The following is a 26510-nucleotide window of genomic DNA, read 5'->3' as shown; positions in this document are numbered from 1 at the left end:
CAGTAGAAGATCAGTACAAGCTCAATAAATGTTTGATAACTAACAACAGCTACTATTTGATATAAACAACACTTACCACACACTTTGCATCAGACACTGCACTATTAGCTTTCCACGTTCCTATTTAGTACTTATACAAGCCTAGAAAGCTGCTCTATTTTTAGTCTCGTCATATAGGTGAGGAAAGAGATTTATGGAGGGTTGGTTAAGTTAGTTGCCCAAGGCCTTACAGATAGGTGGTGAGTGGAGATCCCAACTCACATTGATCTGAGTTTAGCACCTGGACTCTAGGCCGCTTGCTATGGAACGAGTGGATGGTGTCCAAGCCCCGCTTGCACGTTACATAACATACGCGACCCTTCGAGCAGGGCCGAAGCTGTCGCGGTTGCCCGCCTTGGCGACGGACTCCTCGAGACCCACAGTCCCACTAACCGCACACAGGTGGTAACTGCGGGCAGAGAACCAACTGCGCCGGCCTTTTCCCCGATGGCCTCCAGGCAATTTGCTTGGGGTAAGAGGAAGGCACCCTTGGCTCAGAAACCATAAGTTTTTTTCCAACTTTGAAACACACGCCGGAGGTAGGCGTAGGGGTTTCATTCCCCACTCCTGGAGAGAGAGAACCAACGCGAAAATCCCCAGAGAAGCAAAAGAAAAAGACAGGCCTGCGAGGGAGGGGGACGGAGATGGGAAGAGCTTAGGAGGAAGAGTTATATGATGGCAATGGCAGAAAAGAGCCTAGCGGAAAGTAGGAAGAGAGTCCCAATAACTCCGAAGTTAGGGGGGGTGTCAACCCAGCCCCTCTTTATTGCGCCTGCGCAGTGCTACCTCCTTTAGCACCCCCGCCCCTTCCCGCCGCCGAAGGTTTACTCGTCTCTCGGCAACCATTCACCCGAGGAGCCAATCAGAGGGCACCTTTTGCCCTGCCCTCGCCGTCAGCGCCCAGGCGGAAGGATCCCGTGGGCGCTGGCCCCGCCCCACCCCGCCCCTCGCTCCCCTGGGAGGGAAGGCTTAGGGGCGGGGGCGGGGGTGGGGGCGTGGTCAAGCCGTATAAGAACGGAGGGGGCGGCGGCAGGACCGCTCACTCGGTGTCGCTGCCTGGGGGCTGTAGTGACCGCGCCGCTCCTGCTGGGGGCTGCCCACGCCAAGGACCTGCCTCTGTCGTCTCCTCTTCCGCCGCCCAGGTGAGTCCCCGGTCCCCTCCCCTAAAGGTGCGAGGATGCCGCGGCCCCAGGGAGCCGCGCGCTCTGCCTTCGGGGGTCTGTCCCCGCTGAGCGGAGCTCAAGTCTTCTCAGAGCCCGGTGGGGAGCCAGAGGGGAGGTACGGACAGGTGCCGGGCCGCGGTGCTCCCTTCCCCTCTCGCTCCGGCGACGACACCTCGACACATATCCCCCCGCTCCTGAGGGCCAGGCGAGATGCCCCGAGAGGGAGCTACAACTTTCCAGAGACTTCGACCGGGGCTTGGCAAACTTCGGCGAGTTCCTGCTCGGCGCGTCCCGCGAGCTGTGCGCTGGCCGGCGCGGGCGGGGCGGCCGAAGAGCGTGCGATGGGGGCCTTCGGCCCCTTCCCGGCCCGACGGCGCCCCCGCCGCCCCTTCTTTGCTTGCGCTCCCGCGGGCACGCACACCTCCGCAGGCCAGCCGAGCGCGAATTCGAATGCGGCGGTTTCTGGAGGCGCAGTTGGAGACGCAGCGGTCAGGGGCTCGTCTCAGGCCGGGGAGGGGAGGGGCGCTTCCCCGGCTCGGCGCCAAGCCCGGGTTTCGAGGTCAGGGCGGAGATCCCTAACTTTGGGTGGACTCACACTAGACTGTGGACACCGTGAGCAGCAAGTGGTCCAAGCGAGTGACTTCCGCGCGCTGCACTTCTCTTGGAAACTTCTCGGGAATACGGTGTCTGTGCCCTGCCTGGTTCCTCCCCCTTTAGGAATGAAACTTGCTTACCGTGTAGACTAAAAGCCTTGACAGTGAGTTGACTGGGCCAGCGGTGCCGCGGGTGGCTGCCCCAGATGGAAGAGAAGGGAGGGGAGGCTGAGGAGGGTGACGAACCTGACCAGTACAGGTTGGTAGCCTGTACCCCTAAACACAGAACGCAGATGGGAGAGAAAACAAAACTGCTCTACCTCAAAGTAAGGGAGGACTTCCGGAGAAAAGCTTGGCGAGTTTCTCTGGAGAATTAGAGCTCACCCATCCCCGCTAGAACCGCCTGATAGATAAAGCTGGACCTCACGGGAGGGATCAGCCCAGTCCCCTTCCCTCCTTTTTGTCTGGAGGAAAGGCTTCTGCAGGGCTAAGTCCTTGTCTTAGGTAGCGACCTGCTACCTTTTAAACTTTTTTTTTTTTAATGGAGTTATAACATGCAAGCCATGGAGTGCTTTAAAGTTCACTTATTACAGTCAGCGTTTATAAAGACTGTTGTAATCATCTGTATTGTGACAGTTGGTATTCAGGATATTTGGTAGGTGGGTCAGGAACCTGAACCTCCCCAGGAAATAAAGATTATTAAATTCTTCTGAAGTAGACTCCTGGCTTGGCCCAGCTGCCCTCCAAGGGGCGGGGTGGGGGGGTGGGGGGGGTGGGGCATGAGAGTGGCCATTGTTGGCTACACTAACCTTTCCAGGGGAGTAACTTGGCAAGGAAGCCCACAAGGAAGCAAGCCAGGCAGCCTGGGGCTGCCTGGGTGGTGAGGGGGTGGGGGAGGGTTTAGGAGCGCTTACCAAGAATTGTGCTGTGTCTTAAATCCCCAAAGGTATTATTGAGGGAGTGAGACCCACACATGAGACCCTGCCATTGAAGGGGGTGGGGTGGGGACTAGAGAATGCTGACTTTTCTCTTCGCTTTCAGGGAGGCGGTCTGGCTGGACCAGCAGGGGTTCTGTCCTTTGACATTCTTGTTTGTGAAGATGGAAAACTTAATATCTCTGGAGTCAAGCTTTTACTTGAGATAACTGAAACCTTGTGTCTTAAGGTATACCCATATCTTTAGAGTACATTTATTCTCAATAAGGAGTTTTTAGAAAGAAGGTTTTGGTATATTGTATATAATTGTTCAGGTAGCTGTAGGGCGAGTCCTGTAACACAATGTGAAAGCTAAAAAAAAAAAAAAAAAATAGCACACTTTCTTTTTTTTCTCAGCCAGGAGGCCTCTAAATTGTTACCCAAAACAAAGGTCCCTCATTTCATGACAGTGTCTGTACCTAGAGCTCACCACAGCACTCTCTATGTGGAGTTTCTTCCACAATACCTCCCTTGTATCCAGAGATTAAGTTGGGGTACCTCTGAAGGTAAGGACGTGGATCTTGCCTATTTGTCAGAATGTAATTTAGCTGAGCACCAGCGGTTCTCCCTCCTTGGTTTGCTCGCCTGTACTGTGAGTATAAGCAGCTCACGGAAATCCCATCCTGAGTTACAGAACCCCTCACCCCTGCATTTCCCAGTATGCCCCATGTAGCCTACAGCCCCCAGTGTTCAAGGCCAGGGCAAATTGTGCACATCTTGCACTACCCATCAAAGAACAGAGAAGTCCTCGTACTTCTGAAAATCCAAGGAACTGCCTAGCAATAAAGATAATGCAGAGTGGACTATAGTGCCCTTGTTCTCCCAGTGCCGGTAGTCGGACACATTTGATACAAAGTTAGAAAATGACAGGGTTTTTTAAACTGCTCAAGTAAGTAGTACCTTGTCTTCATCTTTCATCTCTGATATATTGTGTGCCTGGGGCCAGTCACCAGAGAATGACAAGCCAAGAGCTCTGAATGGTAAACCTTTTTTGTATTCCCAAGAGAAGTTGTGGAAGCCCAAGCCTAGTTTCATGAGTTAAGTTAAACTTGGGTTGTCGTGTTTGGGTTTCTTGATCTCAGGCCAGATCTCTGGGCTGTGTGCGTTACTCTGTGTGTGTGTGTGTGTGTGTGTGTGTGTGTGTGCGCGCGTGTGTGTGTTTAGGGGTTAAAGGGAAGTAATGCTGAATCTGAGCTGTTACTTGCGATAAAACATTACTCTGGTTAGATAAGGTTCGTTGCTTTTTTTGTGATGTCACTCAAGTACACAAAAGGCAATATAGAAAAATGTGTTGTGCCATCCTGGTGTTTTGACCGTGGCCTGGCAAGCTGGCATAAGCTATATTATGATGAAGCAGCCACCCCTGTGTCTAAAGAAATGCTCATGTTTAAACAAGCCAGTTGGGTACAGCGGTAGTTCTGATCTCTTGTGATGCTTCCCAGACTTCTGGTCTCAAGCCTTTTTATCCTTTCACTAAAGAAGCTCGTATCTGGAATTTAAGTGGTTTCAATGAAGCCTCTTTGCAAACCCAGCTATGTAGGAAAGAGCCTTATGAATTGTTTAGAATCGATAGATTTTGTACAGCTGGTCCCCCTAGGCTGCCCCAGAACTGTTTGCAGAGCTTCTTGGAACAACGGGAAAAAAGGAATATGAAGAAATAATTGCTGATGTTAAGTAACTCCATGGAGGAGATTTTTCTTTAGTCTCAGAGCCTTTTGGAGGCTTGGTCACTATAAACTGCATAAAGTGTTTATTTCTTGGATAACGGTGATTGAGTCAGTAAGTAGTTAAGTCCTCCCCGGGCAGCAGTTGGTGCCAGGTGCCGAGGAGGCCAAGGCAGTGGTATGTAGAAAGGCCTTGGGGAAGCGCTCTGGATCCAGGAGGAGCCGGGACAGCGTCCTAATGCACAGGCACTCAGATTTTGCTCGTTTGTCTTAGCGACTGGCATGTGAGCCCCAGGAAGGCAGGGATCGGCGCTCCCTGCTGAATCCTCCCCGCACCCGGAGCAGGCCCTGGGGCACGGAAGGTGCTCCTGCGAATTAGATACAGTGATCTGGGGCATTAAACTGCCAGTTCTCTCAGCGAGGGAAGTCTCCTTTAGGTAGATTCATTTTGGTGGGCCATCGGGCCGGGAGCTCTTTGGGTGGGAAGCTCCCAGCCTAAAATGCCGGGTGGTTTCTGGGCCTTTTTCTAAATGGTGGCCTCCGTTTGGTAGGTTTGGAGCCGAGGGGCCGCGCCTGCTAATTGGCCAGCAGCTGAAGCTCCTTAAGCTGAGCTCCAGACCCGCTCTCTTCCAGTGTTTCCATCCTGCGCTTCCTGCCCATCCACCCCAACCCCAGCCTCACATGGCTCGCTCAGCCTTTCTCTCTCCAGTTCACTCGGCTGCTGGTTCTGCTGATCTTTTATCTTTTTCACTTTTTGTTTCCCACTGCCATCACTGACCTGGTTCAGGGGCCTGTAGACAGCAGCTCCATGAGAGCCGTATGGGGCTCTTCTCCTGCCTCTCTGGCCAATTCTGCATCCCATGCCCCCCCCGCCCACCCCGAACGCCACCTGAAGAACTCCCAGGAACTGCCCATCTCTCCAGAAGCTGAGCTCCTTTTCAGAACCTGTCCCCTTCTGACCTTCTGTTCATCCTCTACCTCCCTTGGACGAGTCTTCCTGATTGCCCTCCCTTGCCTCACAGAATTCATATTCAAATATTTGAACAAATCACTGTTCTTCTTTCCTCACCAAACTATATTTTGACCCAGCTTTAGACCTTCCTGAGAGACTCCTGAGGTCACCCCATCTGAGGGTCCCCATATCTCATTAGTCACCTCTTTACAGCTCTGCTGTGTACCTTGTTTTCTGTTTCTACTTTCAAATTTTCCGCTGGATGAACACACAAAGTCCCATATGTCTCCATATTCACTCTCTGTGGGCCCATTTTGAGAACAAAATTATCCACGAATCTGGAACTGCGTCTGCTCCCTCACATTACCATGTGCTTCTGTCCCCTGGGCCAGCCCTTACACGGGGGTGGGGGAAAGGGTCATCCTCCACCTTGCCCGGCTGTCTCCATCCTACCCCCAAGCACACCCCGTTTATCCCTGACTTGTGCTTGTGGCTGAGGAGGTGGGCCTCGCAGCCGACTGACCCTGCGTGCTCTCGGCCCGTCTCAGTGTGGACTTGCCCCGTGTCAAGTGCTCAAGGGCCACACGAGGCTTGTGGATACAGTGTTGAGCAGCACGGGTCCAGACCAACTGCCCAGTGGCTCATTCTCCAGTTTTGATTCTATATGAGTTAACAGCAGCAAGTTATGGAAGGAGAGGGCAGAGGTCTTTGTCTCTTGCTTACTGACGGGTCATCAGCTCCTAGAACAGCGATCGGAGCATAGTAGGCACTCAGATACCGGAAAGAATGAAAGGAAATTCAGTCATCGTAGCCCACTTACTGATAAACATTCCCACTGTGAGTCACGCCTGCCACTAAAACACAGGATATTTGATTCCTCGTCTGGTGCTCATTCTTTCATTTTTCTGTAGTTTCTTAGAGCATAATCACCAGGTAATAGAATTTCAAAGAATTGCAGATGAAATCTTCTGACTGACACTGGCAGGGGACCAGGGCTCAAACAATTTATCAGCAATTAAAATATATCAACAACTGACATTTGAAATTGCAAGAGGAAATAACTTTCAAGCAACAGGTGTCTGTGAGCTGCCAAATGACAGCAACACATGACTTGGTATATGCTAATTTAATGATAATCATTCCTAGTGGGCCATATCCGTGGCCCGCCCAGCTCCACACATGTTGAAACATCAAACACAGGGTGACTTGGCTTCTCCAGCGGAGCTGGTACAGATATAGGGTACCCCATGGTCTTGCTCCTTCACTTCAATGCATCCCCCCACCCCCCAGTGCTTCCCAGCTACCCAAATTGCCATTCTTCACAGGATTTATAATATCAAAGGGGCCACCAAGCCTGGTGATGTGTCCCTCAGGCTGAGGCCGTGCTCAGACCTGGAGGTCGGGTGCCTGCTACAGGGATGCAAACCTAAAACCTGGATGGAATGTGCATAATTAGCATCCTCCCAGAAATGGAGGCCAGCTCACACTTAGACATATGTGAATGGGGTGTGTGTGTGTGTGTCTAAAGTATGATAAGTGCTGCACTTGAGCTTGGCCCTTTCCTGATAAGGCCCAGGGATGCTGCTAGGGACGGGACAGCAAACTGAGGCCCTCCTTCTGGACACCTGACAACTGCTCCAAGTTCTAAGCTGGAGGGTTAGGTGGTGTGCGATCCTTGATAGACCCTGGGCCTGGCAGCCCTTAGACCCCGTGGACTGTACGAAACTTGGCCATCCTTAAGGTAAACAGCCTCCTAGGAATCGTTCAGTTTTTCTCAGTCTAGTCAGTCTTTAAAACAGTAGGGGCCGGCTCTGGCGATCTCTTTAAATGAGTCAGACCAGTAACATCTCTGATTTAGACAGAGGCATTTCGTAGGAGGAAGTGGGGCGCCAAGTTGCAACAGGGATTATTTCCAGTTCAAGTGGTGTATGTAGCACTTAATATCGCTGACACCCCGGAAAAATCAAGACTTCTGTGCTTAGCTTCCATCTAAAGATGTCCATGTCCTGACCTTGTTAACGTTTACATTTGCGACGATTTCGGGGTATTCCTCTAAGCGTGTGCACCTCTGCGGTGTCCCTGTTACAGTATCTGGGCCCGTGTTTTGATTCTGTTTTGTGCTGTTTTGCAGCCACAGCATGAGCTCTTCTAGCGTTATCTCCCCAGCCACACTTGCTCAAGCATCCTATTTTGAAAGACGAGAAAGTGCTTTCTGTTTGGAGTCCTCTTAGGGCGGGTGTCTGTGGACAGAGCCCAATCTCTGATAACCATTCAGACCATCTGTGGGCATCCGTGGGAAGGCAGAACTTGGGAGGGCCCCTTGAACTCGAAGCGTGGTGCTGAGCCAGGCGGCCCTGGCTTCTGGTGACCTGCTTCTGCTTCAGTCCGGGACACCCCTTTCCTTCCGCTGAGGCAGCACGCCGGCTGCCATGGGAATCACACCAAGTTTGGGGGCTGTGGCGCACATGGATGTTCAGTGGCTAGGACCTCCTGATAACCCTGGGAAAATAGATTGGGACCTCTGGCTGAACATGACCAAGCGGAGAGTGGGAACAGGCCAGCTGCGGGATCTGTTGCGTCACTGACTTAGAACTGTCTTCTCTGGGCAGAGTTCTGCGGCACGGCTCTGTTGTTTCTTTGAATGGAGGCAGAGTATGTTTGCGAGTGTTCTAGAAAGAGCTAACACACAGTATATTTTACTGTCCTTTTCATAAACAAGACATTATTTTACCTGGTTCGATTGCTTTGGGCTGTCTGCTAATGTAAACTCTTATTCCGTGGACATTCATGTGAAACAAAAAAGCATGTCTCAGTTATCTCTACCATTTCCATGTGTTTGGGGGCAGAGGAGTCTCCAGAATGCGGCCTTCCCCCTGGAGGCGGGGCCTGGGCAGACAAAGGCTTCCTCAGGCTGCCCCCTGGTCCTCCATAACTCCTGGCCTTCACCACACAGTCGAGGATGAGGGAGGATTTCTCTCCAGAAGGCCGCATCTACTTTGAGCCGGTTTTTCTCCTTGCTGCCCGCTGGTCTGGTGCTGCGTTTACCAAGTCCACGGTCATCCAGAGTGCCCGGCTTGTTTCTCGAGGGCGTAGGCATCTCAAGGGCCAAACTCTGTGCAGTTGGGGAGGTGGCAGGTGTGATGTGTGCATTCGTCAGTCTGTGCCAGGCTCTTCTGTGTTCAGTGCCATCCCAGCTCCCCTCCCTCCCCGAGCTCGCCAGAGGGGTGCCCATCACTGCTTGCGAACTTGCCTACCTTCTGTCTGCAGCTCCGGTTGGGTTATCAGTTTCTGGGATCTAGAAAGTTGCCCTCTTGTCTGCAGAGTGTCCTGTTCTGTTGCTTTATCAGCAGATCAACACTGCCGATCTTCCAGCCAGCAGAGCGCATCCCCGCAACTGTCCCCGCGCTCTCTGAGAACCACTGCCTGGCAGCCTGGCTGACATCCGGCAGCTCCCTCAAAGGGAGCAACCTGGGCCTTCACCTCACAGCCACTGCTCCTTTAAAACAAACCTGAGTGTAATGATTAGCATTTCTGTACATAATTACCTTCCATTCTGGTGGATCCAGCCAGATCCAGCCATGGATCCCCGAATCCATGATGATCTGCAGGGAGAGGGTCTCTGTACTGACAGCTGCGAGGGACTCGCGCTCCGAATGCTTCTGCCTTGCCTCCGGCACCTGCCGTCTGGCCCACCTCACTCGGGGCCCTTAGCTCATCTAGCCACCTTCCTTCCCGCTGTCCTATAAAAACCCTTCATACCTTTCACCTCTTCCCTCCACTTACTGCCGTCTAGTTTTTACAACTACCTGAGCAACTAGCTTATCTTCCAAGCCCTACCCGCACCCCAACACATGCACCCAAGCTATCTACCTCCTAGGAAGCCCCTCAGTCCCATTTGTGCCAATTTCCTGGCAGGGCATCCTTGGACAGTTAACACTTTGTATGACCTCTTTGTTCCCCGGTCCCCTTTCCTGTAAAGTAGGGATAAGAGTAGCACTGGTGTACACATCAGAGGGGTTGATCTGGATAAAGCTGGATCAGATAGAATTTGGTGATTCATGTTAGGGCACCTGGCTGGACAACTGGTCACATTTGGTCTCTCCCCCGATGAAGAGGGCCTGGAGGGCTGTGCACCTGCTAGTACCTGCTGGAACTTCTAAGGAGGTAGTCAGTGGTTTCTGAGTGGATAGTGTTGGTAAGATGTTTAGATTATGACACCGCTGATGTGCGTCCCCATTGAGAAATAGGATTTCCCACACCATGGGCAGTGAATTGCCTTCTCTGGTGCTTCTCTGAGGGGTACCTCTAAAGACACCTTGGCGTCCTCGAAGATGAGCACTGACTCATGTCCTTTGCTCAACTGGAATCTGCTCTAAAGCAGGCAATAAAGGGTGATTGGTTCAAGCTCTGCTGTTTTCAGTGTATGTGGTGGAGATAAAGTGTCACAGTTATAGGGGTAACTTTCTCCTTTTCTGGTTAAGATGAATACAATCTCTGTTATAGAAGAGATCACCGTGGTCGCAGCACTGTGGTAGGGCACTGTGCACCTGTGGACTTGTAGCAGGAGTCTATACCCTCGCCCTGCCTCCCACCCCGCCAGTGGCGGAGCGAGCTTGGTGGGGACCGTTGCCCGTTCCAAGGGTTTGAATGTTCGCTCTAGAGTTGAGGATCTGGGGTCAGTTCACGTAATCTTTTCTGATCTTTATTCCTTAATTTGTGCAAAAGGGACAGTTGTAGCTTCCTCGGAGTGCTTGTGAGGATTAAATGGGAATTGATGTGAAGGGGCTTATGCTAAGTACCCTTTCTTTTGCACACACGTTTGTACCTTCATTTTACAGGGAATGTGGGTCTCATTTACTCGGGTTGCTGAAAGAATTGGTGGGATAGAAGAGTATGGTGTGTATGCCACCCTCTTTTCACTTCTGCTTAAACTCTCTAGGTTTTTATATGCAATGAGTAGTTTCTTTTTCCTGGAAGTACCCTCTGTGGTATACTGGAGGGGGAAGAGTTTGTGTGGAAGATGCCTGCCTCGCATGCATGGGTCCCCTCTCAGCCCGGAGCTGGGGACAGCAAATGTCTTTGCTCTGCATACACACCTCCCGTAGTCTGTCACCAGGCTTGGTCCATTGCCCATGGCTGTGTCTCTTACCTCAAGCCTGGAAAGTGTTGCTAGGAAGGTCCAGGTTTTTGAGGTAATATCCAGTAACCATAAAAGGAAATGTTGTCATCAAAGGAATGTTGAAATGTGTTTGAGTTTCTTTTGTATTCTTAAACCCCAGCAGGGTCAGAGGACGAGGGTGTTGCTCAGTTGTCTCTGGAGGGGATGGAGGGCTGCCATAGCTGAGAGCCTCTGTTCACACCTCAGCGTTTCCATGAAACCTTTGGGACAGTAGCTTCTAGAGCTTTCACGTGAAATATCGCAGACTCAGACTTACATATACACTGTCCTTAACTTCACAGATGGACATTTCCACATATACTGAGAACCCTGTGGACAGTGTCTATGCCTAATACCCGGCATAAATAGGAATCAGTGTTGATTTGACCTAAGCCCTCGACCTTAAGACCCAGAAGTGTTACGTAGGCTCTTCACGCTCATCTCCAGCTTGTCTGTCTGCCTGTCCTGCTGGCCCACCTTGAGTCCCCTCACATTTTCGTAGCCTCTGTCACTCTTATTTCTGGGCTCTAGATAAGCTAGGAAGCAGGACTAGACGTGGCTTTCTCTCTCTCTCTCTTTTTTTTTTTTTCTATTTTTTTTTCAATTAGGGCTTAATCATAGGTTTTCAGATCAACCTGCCTTTGAGGGCCTCTGGCACAGGCCACAGGAAACAAAGGTAAGTTAGACATGAACTTGTCCTTAGGAGCTTGGTTTATTCTTCTTTGGGCTTGGTCAGTCTTTTCCTCTCACTTTTTGCTGCTGTTCCTGCAAACCTGTCTTCCAGTGTGTGCATTCTACCCTCCTGCTGCAGCCAGATGGTAGAAGAAAAGGGAATTCAGGGGCACCTGAGGTGGTTAGTCATCACGAGTCCAACTTTGTAGGAGATTAAGTACTTTGAACTGAGTAGGCAGTTGGTCATCCTCACTTATAAAATGGTGCCTGAATTACCAAATCAGTGAGAAATCCTGGTTCCCACCTTGCCCAGCTTCTACTGTGCAAAATACAATGACTCTGCTTCTCAGTGAATCTTCCTTCTCCGTAAAAGGAAAATCAAACCCCAGTTTGAATTTACCAGGCATCAAATTAATTTTGTTTTCTAGTCATCATTTTGTTAATTCTGCTAACTAGAGTTTGCCTTTAACCTGGCCCTTTCGTGAGTTGAGAATGTGTTTCACATGATTCTTTTATATGCAGATTATATCAATGTTGATCTCAAGCGGTTAATTAAAACTCAAACTGTTACACTAAGCTCTGGTGTGTTATCGAAGCCCTCAGGGCCTATGACTTGGATTTATTCTAGTAATACCAGTGTTTGTTGGGGTCACTAAAAAAAATATACTTTTGATATCAGAAATTGTTTGGGCGAGAGAAAACAAAGAATTCCTTTGTAATTGTCATCCGTAACTTATTTTGGCCTCCTTCTAATGGGCTAAGCACTGAATATGAACCCTGCCTAAATTTGAGCCTTCAGTAGCTTGAGCTCTTCTGTATCTAAGTCATGATAAACTGGAAGAATTAAGAACTACACCATGGATTTGTCATTTGTCATGTTCCACACCATGCTTTTATATGAACTACTTTTTTCTAAAAGTTAACTCCATTGTTCACATGTATGTCAGAAGAAGTTAGCACGCAAGATGCCAAACACAGACATCTTAGATTCCTGGTAAATGTTGACTGCATTTATTAAGGTTCTTGCAACTGTAACTGATAACATAACAGCATCATGAGGGTCACTATCATATGTCTGAAATGAGAAATAGCAATTCTTATAAAACTACAAAAAACCACTTCGGGATAACAAACATAGAAAGGGTCTAGATGAGATGGCTTATCCATTATTTTGAAAGTCTGGAGGATTTTTGACAAACAATGGACATCTTCTATTAAACAGTGGAGAAGTAGAAACTCGACTAAAAGCTATTCTAGGGGAAAAACAGTCCCTCCTCCCCTGCCTACCTCCTAGAGATCCACATTTAAGGCTTGGAGGGGAAGCTTCTATGTGTTATTTGATTTGGGGACAAAGAGATGGTGGGGAGTGATAGGAAAGGCATTGAAAGAACTAAATAAGGTAGCAGATGAGTTAGAAGGCTCACGGGGGAAAGATTTTCAGATATGGCTCGTAAGATTTTAACTATTTTCAGTTAATACATGTGTAGGTTCTCAATTCAAAAAGGATAAAATAAGTTTCCTTTGTCCCATCTCCCAATCTAGAAGGGGATATTTGGTATAGGCCGAAGTACTTGTGTTTCCTTCCAAAGATCTATATAAATGTACAAGCATGGGCTTGTGCTTTTACACACTCACGGTTGGTTTTCTATGAATAAACCTCGACTAGCATTTCACATTCTCAGAGATAGAGAGCTGCCTCCATTCCTTGGTACAACTGCGTGCAATCGTATACTGTTGTACACATGCATTAAGTCGTTTCACCTTCTATTGATGACTCTGGAGCTTTACAGATAATTCTCCAGTGAATACCCTTGTGCATACTGGCCAGTATACCCACAGGATAAAATCGAAAGTAGAAAAGTAGACTTCCTAAAAGTAGAATTGATTTATAAAGAGTACATTCACTTAAAATTGAGAGTCCCACGCTGTTCTTCGGAGAGAACCCATGGGCAGTGTGCTAACGGGTGTCTGCTTCTTGATCTCTGCCGATCTGATAGGTAAGAATGTTACGGTGAAATTTTACTTACCTTAAGGTAAGGTTGAATGTGTTCTGCATCTGAGTCACTGTTCAGGTATTATTTTGTCCCTTCTTCTGTTGGGGTGCTAGTCTTTCTCATTTGTAGGAGCTCATTCTTCATTAATAAAATAAGTACTTTGCCTCACGTTGCAAATATTTTCCTAGTGTTTTCTTCTGCCTTCTTTGTGGTGTTTTTACCATGTAGATATTTTTATTTTTTTGTATCAAATGTTTGACTTTTAGGTTTTATGTGATTTAGAAAGGACCGCCTACTGTACATTTGTATGCGTAAATTCCATGTTTCCCCAGGACTCTCAGGGTCTTTAATTCATCCATCTAGATCTTAGTTTGGCACAAGACAAGGAGTCACCTTATTTATTTTTTAAATGTAGATAACTTCTCTACATGTCTAAACTTTTTGTCTCTATTATTTTGAAATGCCTCCTTCATTATATATGAAATCCCCCATGTATAAGATTTTATTTCTAGGTTTTAAAAATTCTGTTCCAACAGTCTGTCTTTTTGTACCAATACCACACTGTTTCGATTATTGTGGCTTCAAAATACCTCTTATGGGGCTAATATGTACATCATCCTTGTTTCTCATAACTCTCCTGGCCATTCTTGCCCCTCCTGCCATATGAACCTTACAGATTTTCAATCTAAAACAGATTCTAACTTTGAACCTCCTGCAAGTTTAGAGATTTAAAAATCTATGAAAGGTCTCGTGCTTATGTCTTCCCCTTCTCTCCCCACTCCCTCCCCGGAGAAGGAATGATAGCTTTCATCACGTTCCCACTGGTGTTAGATGTTCCTTCTCTAAGAACTACTGTTCTAAAGGTGGGAGTAGTTCTGACTTTAATTTTAGAAACTTTTTTTTTTTTCTTCTCACAACTCTTTTGAAAAAAAAGGCACGAGTCAAAAGTCATTCCTATAGTTATTTTCTTCTACAACATTATTGAGGTTCTTCCTAGAGATATTCTTAAAATTAATTGTTCATTCTCTTCCAAGTATTGATTCACTTGCTACTCCTCTTTTGCTGTGACTTCTCATACCTGTATCATAAACAGTGTGATTGAAAATCATAATTCGCTATTATGATAGCAGGTGATACATAGGGAGAGAAGGTTGTGTTTTTATAGGGAGATCAACATACCTGATGGAAATCTGTGTCACCAAATCATAGATAGTTTAGCAGCATCTCAAAACAAAGCTAGCGCCAGACCGCTTTGTAGTCATTTGGACTTAATTGTGCAGCGCCCCGTGTAATAGGCACAGTGTACTGTATGCTGATCATAAAAGGGCCACAGAGAACCAAATGTACATAGAGCACATGAAAACGATGTCCCAAGTCTGACATGAAGCCAAATGCTAGCCCCAGTGAGCATGAAGTATTTCGCCACAAATTTTGCTTGTTATCCTTAACCTAGGCCTGCTTTGGTAGAATGATCTAGAGAGCCTAGAGCTTTTTAACACTGTCCAAACAGGTTTGAAGGGAAACTTATCTGCCCCTTGGCAAGTATTCTTTCGTAGCAAGCACAGAAGAAGCCCGGAGAAGCCCCAGATTGGTCTTCCTAGAGCCTGCTGGGATCATGTGACCACCCTTCCTGTTGCTGGCCAAGCACATTCAACCCCTTAATCTACAGACCAAAGGGAGCCTGTGCTCTGGCTTGAGAGGTGTCTGATAGCCAGACTCGACAATTCGCTAGGTCTTGGCTGCACGTTGCCTTCTGGCCCTAAATCCCAGCCCAGAGCTCATGTTGCCTTTCTGTCCCTGTGAGTGAACTAACTCTTCTGTGGCCTTCTTGTTCACTCCAATCAAGGGAACACGCCTTTCTTCTACCTTTATATTCCATCTTCTTTCTACCACACACTGCCTTTTATTGCTATGTGTGTTCTCACCCACCTTCTTAATGGCCAGCTCCTGGAAAGCTTGTCTCGGGGTGTCCAGTGGTGCCCCCCACACTGAGTGACAACCATCACCATCCCTCTGAGCGATTGTGTCAGGCGAGGATCCCTGGCACCAGTGCAAGCCTAAGACCCAAGCTGGAACCTCAGGACAGTGATGGCGGATGTGCATTCAAAAGCAGCGGTTTCCAAACAATGAAACTGCAGAAGTTGGGATGGGTTTTGTGTGTGCCTAGCAAGTCAGGAAGGCGAAGGGGCCGGGGAAACTCTGTGCTCGCCCCAAAGGGTGAGGATAGCACCTTGACATTTTGTTTCTGCTCTTACGTCTGTCTAGCTAATGTTTGACCCACGTGCATCCACAAGCACCTTGACTTTCTAATACAGCAGTATTTGTTTTTACACATTAGGATTTCCAGGGATCTGTTGTATTTTATTTTCTGAAACGTAAGACTTGGTTGAAGATTACTTTGGTGTAACTATGGTTCTAGCAAGTGAAGCGTGAGATGGAATGTTTTGCTCCTCATACTGAGAGCTCACTTGATTCTCAGGTAGCCTGAAGGTGCTAGATTTCAAAATACAGTGAAAAGATCACACTGCCCCCAGGAAGTTTCCCACGTGCCGCGGAGGGCCCTCCTTGCTGACAGAGCTGATCCACCGCAGGGCTGACCCGGACCTTTGTTGCCAGGAATCTTGTCATCCAGACGGTTCCCTGGCGTCCCACTCTGGATAACGGAGGTGCTGGTTACAGGGCAGACCACTCCCCTGAGTGAAAAGGACGTGGGGTTCTTGCTAACAAGATATCCGCGTACCTGGTTCTAGCAGGACTGATCTGACTTCCTGTCCTCGGTGTGGTTGCGACCCAGAGTTGAATCTTCATCTTCTCATGGAGTGAAGGAAGTCTTTTCCTGGGGTGGGGGTGGGGGTCTTGTGTTCAGGGTGTGGGGGTGGTAGCTTAGGTATCAGCCAGTTCAAGATGTAGGTAGGCATGCAAAGGCAGGAGAGGTAATTCTATGAAGAACAAGGAAAATTAGCCTAACCTATAGGCCTTCGATTGAGGAACGCGTTTAGGTGACTTTGTTTAAGAAGTTTGTCTACCTCCCTTCACACAGACCACTGTCTTGCAGACAAAACAAGTGAAACAAAGAAACCAGCCCCACATAAAACAAAATTACGAAGCAGAGGGTAGGTTTCTGTATATGTTGTCCTTACTCCGTGCACATACCCTCCCACACACATCCGTGACCTGTAACCCTCACAGCAGCACCCAGTAGTAGGCACCCGTTGTCACTGTTGTGCGGGAAAACATTCAGAGATCGTTGAGCATCTGCTCTGAGTCCCTCGGGCTGCTTGGCCATGGAGAAGCGAATCCTAACTCTGTTTCTCGCCCCCTCACTTTCAGTTTCCCCGCAAGAACACTCCCCAAGATGGCAGAGGAGAACAGCAATACCAGGGACTGCGTGTCCTTCAGCGTGCTCAACTGGGATCAGGTTAGCCGGCTGCATGAGGTCCTGACCGAGGTCGTACCCATCCATGGACGAGGCAACTTTCCAACCTTGGAGATAACTCTGAAGGACATCGTCCAGACCGTGCGCGGCCGGCTGGAGGAGGCAGGCATCAAAGTGCAGGACGTCCGGCTGAATGGCTCCGCAGCGGGCCACGTCTTGGTCAAAGACAATGGCCTGGGTTGCAAAGACCTGGACCTGATCTTTCACGTGGCTCTTCCCACGGAGGCAGAATTTCAGCTGGTCAGAGATGTGGTGCTGTGCTCTCTTCTGAACTTCCTGCCGGAGGGCGTGAACAAGCTCAAGATCAGCCCGGTCACCCTGAAGGAGGCGTACGTCCAGAAGCTGGTGAAGGTCTGCACGGACACTGACCGCTGGAGCCTGATTTCCCTCTCCAACAAGAATGGGAGGAACGTGGAGCTGAAATTCGTCGACTCCATCCGGCGCCAGTTTGAGTTTAGCGTGGACTCTTTTCAGATCATCCTGGACTCTCTGCTCTTCTTCTACGACTGCTCCAGCAGCCCCATCTCTGAGCACGTCCACCCCACGGTGATCGGGGAGAGCGTGTATGGGGACTTTGAGGAAGCCTTCGACCACCTGCAGAACAGACTGATCGCCACCAAGAACCCCGAAGAGATCAGGGGCGGGGGACTGCTCAAGTACAGCAACCTCCTCGTGCGGGACTTCCGGCCCACAGACCAGGAAGAAATCAAAACTCTGGAGCGTTACATGTGCTCCAGGTTTTTCATCGACTTCCCGGACATCCTCGAACAGCAAAGGAAGCTGGAGACCTACCTTCAAAACCACTTTGCCGAAGAAGAGAGGAGCAAGTACGACTACCTCATGATCCTTCGCAGGGTAGTGAACGAGAGCACCGTGTGCCTCATGGGGCACGAGCGGAGGCAGACCCTGAACCTCATCTCCCTCCTGGCCTTGCGCGTGCTGGCAGAGCAGAACATCATCCCCAACGCCACCAACGTCACCTGTTACTACCAGCCAGCTCCTTATGTCAGTGATGGCAACTTCAACAACTACTATGTTGCCCATCCTCCCGTCACCTACAGCCAGCCGTACCCTACCTGGCTGCCCTGTAACTAACCTTGAGACCTGAGGGCTTCCGCAGTGGGAACCCCCATAGGGCAAGGGCTCTCAGGTAGGGGAGCCTCCTTCTAGATGTAGGTGTTTGGCTTTTAAAGGGGAACTCAGCTCTGATTCTGCTCTTTTTTTCTTTGTGCACCCATTGGAATGGGTCTACAGTGTATCATGAGCCAACCCTAAAGGGACCCATTATTCCAGTGCCACTTTGGAAAATGCTATAGGAAGTACGACCTATCCACATCTTTCCAAGACAGACACTAACATGCCATGTCCCAAACAGCCGCACGGGGAGATTGGAGCTCCGTGCGCTAATGGAATCTGGGAGAATGGGCCGTGTCTCTTCTCACCCAAGCCTAGCGTAGGCTCTGTTGGCCTTCACGAGGGATTCTCAGCTGTTCTATGAAAGTTGTGGTTATAGTCTATTTTCTTGTACCAGTTTTAGCCAGGCAGAAAATGGTGGACATGAGAGTGGTCTCGTGACTTCATTTTTGTTCAAGGGACTGAATTGCTTACGTTTATTCCCTGTTAGCAGAGCTGAGGATTTCTTCCATGAATAAACCAAAGCTGGTAGCTGGAGCATTGAGATCTGGTTGACAGTGGTTTATGGTTTAGATGCTGTGCTCTCACGAGGAATTGTGAGATATTGCTGAGGAAAAAAAAAAAAAAGACCTTTGCTTGAAATGTAACTTGAAAACAAAATAAAATGTGGAACATAATGTTAAAGCAGAATTGTGGTGGCGGCGGCGGGGTGGGGGAGAGGGTGATTGTAAATAGGAAACGTGAATGTTCAGTTGTTTTTTTTTTTTCTTTAAGGAATTCTTATTGAATGACACTTTGTTTTTTTCCCTCCCTCAGCAGCTCATCACTTTAGTTTTGCTCTTCCTAAGACTAAGGATTGTGCTGAGTCTAGAGCCCTTATAGTAACTGATGTGAGAGGGTCTTCCCATGTTTTAATTGGAAACCCATTTTGGTCACATTCCAAGGATAACAAGCTGTTTTTCTGGAATACCTTTGCTGATTATTTTTTGTTTGTTTTTGTTCTTTCTTCAAAAAATAGTGATTTCCTTCTCCAGGCTTTTTTTGGGCAGCACATGAATTCGGGATTTTCAGTAGAAAGGAATGACCTGTGGAATGACCTGCTGCTGTGGGCAGAGTCCTCTGGCTTACGATTGCTCTAGAATCGATCCCTCTGCCCCTGCGCTGTGTGCGAGGTAGAGACTTAGCGCTCATTCGGGCTTGGTGTGCCGCACGGGAGCTGCCAGGGCTCCTTGCAATGATTAATTCTGGTGGATTCAGGGAAGAATGGAGTAAATGGAGAATGGCCTTCCTTATTCTGGTAGATTTGACCATACTTGTTTCTACTGTGCACTTTAGAAGAAAAACAGTGTTAATCTCCAGTCTAAAGCAAGCTCGGTAAATGGCAGAGTTCTAGGCTACTGCTTTCCCAGTCGATTTAGGTAAGGAATTTTGTGTTTTGAAAACTTTTGTGGGATCTCTTAGAAAGCATCACTCTAGGGTATTGAGGGCAAAGGAACTCAGTATCGCCAACCAGCTTGGTCTGTAAAGTGATTTCATCAAATCCACGCTCCTGATTTTTTTCTTTCTCCTGTGGCCATAAAAAAATCCCAAGCCCTGAGTGATTGCTTTCCTTTCTCCTTGCTTTAAACAATGAAGATACCTTAATGCAGAAAGGCTTAGCAGAAAATGCATGGTTTTCCTTTTTCTGAAGATGGTATTTTCAGGGTTTTTTGGGGGAATGTGATGTCTTGGTCCTTTTAAAAGCAGATTGGGTGTGACTGAACCCCTGGGCTCAGCTGGTATCTGTGTTGTGTTACACTAGGTGAATAGAGGCCACTTCTGTGTGTAAGTAACCAGCTCTGCTTTGCCTGTGAACCATAGTTACATTTGAATGCACTAGCTTTGAGTCTAGGCTGGTTTTATATTGACGGGGGGCCCAGCATGCTTCAGGGTTAAAAAGGGGGGGGGATGAATAGTGAATCCCAACTTTAAAAACTACGTGCTCATCCATGACATTAAAAGGCTGCCACTATGGTCTAATGGCAACATCTTTGCGCAGAAATGACAGATCTGATTAACCAAAACTTTGAGATGTGATGAAGCCACCAACATAAGCACTTGCTAACAGAAGTCAGTCAGTATTGCTCCTACTAGAAGGCTTGAGGGTCAGGGTGATGAGGCTCCAGACGAAGATAGAATCAGAACCACATCAAGTAATTAAATTTCCACTTTGCCCTTGGAGTTCTTTCTGCTTATATATATATATATATATATTTTTTTTTTTTTTTCCTAACTGGTACTAGTCTTCTTCTGAGGATGAAGGGAAGCCCAGAAGTTGTTAGAAATTCCCAGTCTCCCCTCTGCCCGCTCCCGCACCCCCTTAGTTCTTTACCACCATTGCACAATGACCATCTTAGTGCAATCCGTTCACTTGAAGTTCTCAGTCAGCCCCACCATTTTGGAGTTTGAAAGTAGACACGTGTTCTAGAACCTCCATCAGGGTAAAAGGCTGCACTGACCAAAGCTGCGCTTTTAAAACCTCACCCTGGTCCAGTGGTGTTTCTCCCTGCTCTACAAGGCCTTTGCCGGCCTCAGAATAGATCAGGTAACCTTGAATTTCGGGTGTTTGGAAATTCCAGCTGAAACCTGCCTTTCATGCTGCTCACACAAGCACCAGGTCCCCTGAACTGGTACCGAGACCTGTGGTTCCTCTTTTGTGTGTGTTGAGTAACATGAAACTTGCCAGTGGTCAAGGGCACTAAAGTTCAAGTACAAATTCTAATATAAATCTAAGCAGTCTTACTTGCTTCAGGACTCTGAAGTTCTCTGATGCTCTCTGCAAGTATGCAGCTTGTTTTCCTGGCCTGCTTCTTGGAATCCATTTGAGCAGCAGTGAGATTAAAACAGTACCGTTTCCCCTTGTGTTGGCAGAAAGGCACAGCCTGAATTCCTGGCCTTGAGCTTCAGTCTCACCCTTAAGTTTTACTTTGGCAGTAAGACACGATTCCTCACTCAACTTCAACTCTGAAACTAAGCTATCACGGACACCTTCCAATCAGGGTTCCTGCTAAGTGCATGTGGGCTGGGGTGCGGCCCACACTTGGGAGCACCTGGCAGCCAGGGTGAATCGGGTAGGAAAGATGCTGGGGCCCTGCTGTGTGCTAACATGTGGTTTGGTGGTCAAGTCTCCCTCCCCCCCCCCCCCGCCAGTCTGAGTACCTCAAAAAGGGTACTCCAATAAGGCGCTCCACTTATTATATTGGTCAATTAATTTGCCAGTTAGCCAGGCACATATATTTCATGGTCTCCACTATTTCATCATTTGGTTGAAAAGCAGACGCACCTCAACACACCTGGGGATTTGAGTCACTTCGAGCTGTGTGTAAACCCATGTTTTGTGGTGACCTATTAATAATCAAATCTCTAATGCCCTGAATCTGCTCGTCCTTCCACCTCCCTGCGAGCGCTAACTCCTTACCTTCATGGTGGGTTAGGATTTTAACTAGCACTGCTTTGTTAACTTTGAGAAATGGTGCCACTCAAGAGCAACTTCCTCACTTTAGGAATACCTCCTTTCTAGTGAACTTTCTGGTACTGGTGCCTTGTTTTGGGATGCACCTACATTCAGAGCTCAAATGTATTCTAGTTTATCCATCTGTGGGAAGAGACCCTGTGGCTCCCCAGGGCCATGATTTCCTGGGTGTCTGACTGGGGCTCTCTACAAAGGAGAGCCCTTCGGTTGGATTCCGTAAGGTGAAGAACTCCCGTTTGCCAGGGTTAGATCCAGATCCTTAATCTGGCAGAGACCAGAATGTCACAGCTGATTTTGGAACCTATTCCAGTTCAGCCAATTACATTCAGAGGACCAAGGGAGGTACGTAGGGAGGATGTGTGTTAAAAGACCTGGCAACTTTTCAGGATTACTTGTGGAGACTGCCCAAGGTGAGGATCAGGAAAGAAAATGTGTTTTTGTTTTTGTTTTGTTTTGTTTTTTGGTGAGTTCTAAATCTTGTTTACCTATCACTTTTTCAAAAATAGTTTAAGTGTAAACTAAAGAAAACGCTTGGAGGTTTGCCTGGGCTGGTGAGAGTTGGTACAAATTGTCACGTGTGTTTGTATAGGAAGGTGAGAAGACGATCCACTAAAGAGGAAGTCATTAAATAATATGGATATATGGGCGTTTTAAAACTCAAGCCATCTGGTCTCCCTCCATCCCCCAAAGGATAAAAAAAAAATAGCTGCTTTAGGAAAATTAAGAGTTTTTATCCAGTAATTTCCAAATTAATATAGATGAAAAGTAAGATACTTATTAGACTGAATTGGAAGCTTTTTGTTATTCTGGATTTGCATAGCCTTCGAAATTTCTTAGTGATGCCTAAGATATGTGAGGTTTCCTCTTTGGTGTGATGGTCACTGACCTTCTTATGTGATGAAGGTGAAATCACTTGTCAATGCAAACTGTATTAGAAGTTGATGAAATAAAGCTTTGAGTTTGAGAAATAAAGATATATTTAAAAAACCCCAAAACCTTGTCTGTTATGGTCATTTCTTTGTGTCTCCTCAACAGTGAACCTGTTTTAGGTTTCAGGAAACCTGTTTCGTGGTGGGGTGGGGGAGGGGTCAGTTATTAACATTCTCAGCCTTAGATACTTCTCTGGGAGATGGTGCTTTCTCTGGGGGAAGAGGTGTGTGCTCACCTTGTGGGCCATAATTCCCTTCATATCTGGGCTCTTCTCCAGGGTGCCTGACTGATCTAAACTGAGCTGCGTTACTGACCCCAGCCTCTTGGCTAATGCCTACATCAGCTGCAATCTGTCTTCGCTGGCATCTTGTTTGATTTGGCATTAAAGACTAGGTTCTCTTGAGCTTGACCTTGGCCCAAAACCCATTTTCAGTAAGAGAACCGAAATAACTTCTGCTGTCCTATATCCAACTGCTACCATGGTTTCTTCATGCTTTAGAAGTACAGAAGTGATCTAGAACTGCTCAGGAAGGTTGGAGTGACTTCCTCTCCCCGCCCCACCCCCCACCGTCATCCCAAGAATTGGGATCGAAACTTTTCCATCTTAGGTTTGCCTCTGAGCCCGCTGCGGGGTCCTTTCCCTCCTCATCTGTACCGCGTGTTCCTTCCGAAACGCCCCTTGACATCGGCCTTTTCGGTACTGCCTTAAACTCCTGCCTGGGCCACTTCCTGAGTCCTGTCACTTGTCTTGATTCACCCAAGGGCTCTTTCTAAAACAGACATGCCTGTGCCCCTCCCATACATTTCAACCTGTTTTAAGACCCTACTGTGCAAGGGCACCTGTCAGACTTACAAACATGAGGAGTCCTGCAGGTCCAGCCCCAGCCTACCTTGGCAGTCCCTTCCTGCCTCTCCTGAGTGGGCCTTCTTCCAGCATCCAGGCGCACAGTTCGGCCCGTGCAGCCCAGCACACGGCGGGCCTCTCGCAGCTGGGTGGAGCTGGCCCGCCTCCGGCTTCCCCGGCCCGCTGTTTCTGTGGGTGGGCTGACTGGGTTGCATCACTCCTTCCCGGGGCTTGCAAACACCTGTCCGTTTCGTTTTCCCCTGACTGCCTCCCACACAGCTGACTGCGATCTGGTGCCTCAGATGTTGAACCCGGGGTTTTCATCCCTGGAGGACTTGGCCTGGGGCCGCTAGCAGCAACGAGGCCCAGCCCTGGATATTAACCTGGCTGTGTTGTAATGCCTCCTTCCAGTGCCAGAAAACACGGGAGTACAGGCATTATCCAGACCAATGTTTACACGCAGAGCACCTTGTGCGGGAAGTGGGGGTGCTCGGTTCCCCAGAATGAGCAGTCATGTCCTGGACGCTGTAACGCTGTTGATCACCAGCTCTTGACCTCCTGAACACGGTCAGTACTTATGGCTGCAGTCTTCACACTCCGTTGCGTTCTTCCTCACTCCCCGCCCCCCAACACCCCCGTGCATCTACCTTCTGGTGTTCTCGTGGAACGTTTCTTGTGTGACCTCCAAGTGACTGTTGTTCAGCGCTGGCGTGGTGCTTCCGTCTCCACCTTGGACACCCAGGATTCCAGAAGTATGCTTTCAATGAGTGGGGAATGCTTTCCCCCTTTACTTGGGTGGGATAACAACATACTTGGCTACAATTTGGGATTAATATCTGTTGGCAGACGCTAGGAGCATTAATGGAACACGAGAGGGTTTACCAAACAACCTTGGGGAGAAGCAAAGGCCAAAGCTCCCGTGTGGCACATCCTCTCCGACCTTACCTTGGGGTGCACTGTGCATCTTAGCCTCCCTGTGCATCTTAGGACAAGTAGAACTGAGAGGTAAGGCAGGGGTGGAGCCCAGTCTGGGGCATGGTAAGAGGCTGGGTGGCCCCGTGGAGAGGGTCGGTTCCACCACCCGCTAAGGGAGGATTGGTGAGGTGGACACGATCCCTCTCTGAACCATGCAGCAGCAGAGCTAGGCCCGGGGCTGGTTTCTCGCCTCCGGGCCCCATGCTTTCTTCTGTACCACGGGGCCGTGTCCCTGTTCTGGGGGTAAATGCTATCTAGAAGAATGTGCTGGCCTAGCAGATGAGCCACATGTCTCTTGGCTGCTTGACTGCCATCCCTCTCTCGAGCAGATTTCTGTGAGTGCTGCCAAAAAGCCAGGGAAGCCAGGCCCTGTCAGGAGGCTGGGTTTCACGTAGGTCACTCCACACCCAGCTCGGGGGCAGTCCGGCCCACCTGGTCGGTGGGCCACAACGGTACCATGGGTCTATCAACTCTGGGGTTTGCTCATCAAGTCACCACACAGGCTGCTTTTTACTGTGGGAAGTTTCTTAAAAGTGGCCCCAGAGGAAGGCGGGAGAAGGGAGTCACCTGCCGCCTTTCCGATGCTCACCTGGGAGGGAGGGATGGGGGGAGGAGTCTGGGGCTGGGGTGTGTGTGAGGGAGAGAGACCAGGACAGCACAGCAGTGCCTTTGTCCTGACTCTCCTAAACCATCTAACTCCATCCGCTGTGGGTAGCTTGTGAGCCTTCACCCCGGGAGTCTGCTGGAAACTACCACCATATGAGAAAACGGAGTGACAGTTGCTCACATTTGGCTTTAGGGTTTACCAAGCGCTCATTACAAAAATGTCAGCTTGTGGACCACAGGAACCCGGGAGGCGGGTAGCAGTAGTCCCACTTTACAGACAAGGAACGGGGAGCTCTGAGCACCCCAGAGCTGCCCAACATGACCTATCGTGTGAGAGGCAGAGCCTGTGCTCGAAGTCCTGACTCCAAGGCCCCCATTCTTCCCACCGTTAGACACCCTGAAGGCGCTCCCTAACCTGCCAACCACCGTGCAGATGTTAATTGCGCCACCAGCCCCCTCTCAATGGCTGGAGAGGTGCTGCGTTGCCTGGTAATAGATGGGCTTCCACTTACACAGGACAGGAATCCCGTGGACAGGCCCGCAGTGTTTCTCAGACAGCCCTGCCTTTGCGAATCAGGTCAGGAGGGGACTGGGGGACCGACTGCAGGCTCGCTGTCGTGTTTAGGGAATATCACGGAGCGCCAGGTCCTGTGCTCGGGGATGGGATGGTGAAGTTCACAGGGGAAACTAAAATGTCACATGGCTGGCAGAGCCAGGGCCAGGCCAGGCCAGGGGGTGTCTGCCTTCGGGGCTCAAGCTTTTAGCCTCTCTACGATATGCTCTTCTGCTTTCAACGCATACTTTTCAGGGTAGCACCTGGAAGAGGCCCCTGAGAACTAGTATCCCACCTTCCAAGGTCCACGGTTAGTAAGCAGCATATTAAACGGGGGCCCAAAGGACTGATTCGTTAAAAGCAAAAATTAAGCCCGCTGACTGAGCTCAAATAGGGTGCCTGTATTGGACGGTGGCTGGCATAATCTGTTAAATTCGAATTGAAATGGAAACACTTTCTTTTCTCCTTATGCAGGAAGTTACTTGGTAGAGGGGTATTTAAGGACCTGCAGGCTGGAGGGTCAGGGAGCGCAGGAGCACTTGTAGACGGCAGGAAACCGGCTCCCCCATGGCTACGGGACAATGAAACCAAGAAGGGAGGGGACTCTGGAAACTAATAGCAAAACCTGAAGTGGTTCCTGGAGTGGAACACCTGTAGATTTCCGTGCGCTAAATATAGTGGAAGTTGGGTCATCTTATCCTTAAGTAAACACTAAGGTAGGCAAAGGCATTTTCAGAAAGAATCTTGACATTGGCTCATGATAGCTGGAGGCTGGGCGAGGCAGCGAGCGTGGGGCAGCTGGGAAGGGCCCCTCCCTCTCCCCCACGCCCAGCCCCGGGCGACTCTTGCTCTTCTGCCACCCCCCTGATATTTCAGGTTCCCATGCAAAAGGTCTCTCTGTGGTCCTTCCCTCCCCTTAGGTCCACTCCACGGATCTGACTGTCCTGGTGCCTCTCTTCCCTCCCCCAGTGGGGAGGAATCAGTTTCCTTGGCCTCCACGTGATCAGCACGGGGGTCAGACGGGAGAAGGGCCCCTCTCCCTCGGGCACAGGCAGCGGGGGCAGCTTTTCAGCAGGCTTATTTTCCATCCTACTTCAGCTGCTACTGAGAGGAAAATGGTTCTTTCTTTGCCTTTTGAGTTTTGGCCGCTGCTGAACCGGGCCCAGCCCCTATTTCGGGAAATGTCACACCAGACGCTCGTTGTTACAGCCCTCAGCCCCACCGGGCCGGCGGGCGATGCTTCCGGCCCCCTGCCTGAATGCCAGTCCCGGACTCAGTGGGGTGCATGGGAACTGAGGTGAGGAGCCCCAGA

The 26510-nt window shown here is 49.2% G+C and overlaps 1 protein-coding gene across 2 annotated transcripts; it reads left to right on the top strand.

The window, feature by feature from the left end:
- Nucleotides 1–1082: 1082 nt before the first annotated feature.
- Nucleotides 1083–22285, top strand: TENT5C (terminal nucleotidyltransferase 5C). 2 transcript variants are annotated; one of them, XM_036071041.2, is made up of 3 exons: nucleotides 1113–1181; nucleotides 2837–2959; nucleotides 16540–22285. In XM_036071041.2, exon 3 carries the CDS (start codon nucleotides 16565–16567, stop codon nucleotides 17738–17740), a length of 1176 nt encoding a protein of 391 aa, XP_035926934.1. In that variant the 5' UTR covers nucleotides 1113–1181; nucleotides 2837–2959; nucleotides 16540–16564; the 3' UTR covers nucleotides 17741–22285. The 2 variants fall into 2 exon arrangements, with proteins under 2 accessions (XP_035926935.1, XP_035926934.1); XM_036071042.2 differs by lacking the exon at nucleotides 2837–2959 and having other exon boundaries at nucleotides 1083–1181.
- The last annotated feature ends 4225 nt before the right edge of the window (nucleotides 22286–26510 follow it).

Source organism: Halichoerus grypus, chromosome 5 (assembly GCF_964656455.1).
Source record: "Halichoerus grypus chromosome 5, mHalGry1.hap1.1, whole genome shotgun sequence".
Classification (NCBI taxonomy): Eukaryota; Metazoa; Chordata; class Mammalia; order Carnivora; family Phocidae; genus Halichoerus; species Halichoerus grypus.
The sequence above is the reverse complement of the archived record's forward strand: the minus strand, read 5'-3'. Positions and strand labels throughout refer to the sequence as shown.

Excerpts from the sequence above, each read along its gene's own strand:
- TENT5C (XM_036071042.2), top strand. The coding sequence starts at position 16,565 with ATGGCAGAGGAGAACAGCAATACCAGGGACTGCGTGTCCTTCAGCGTG.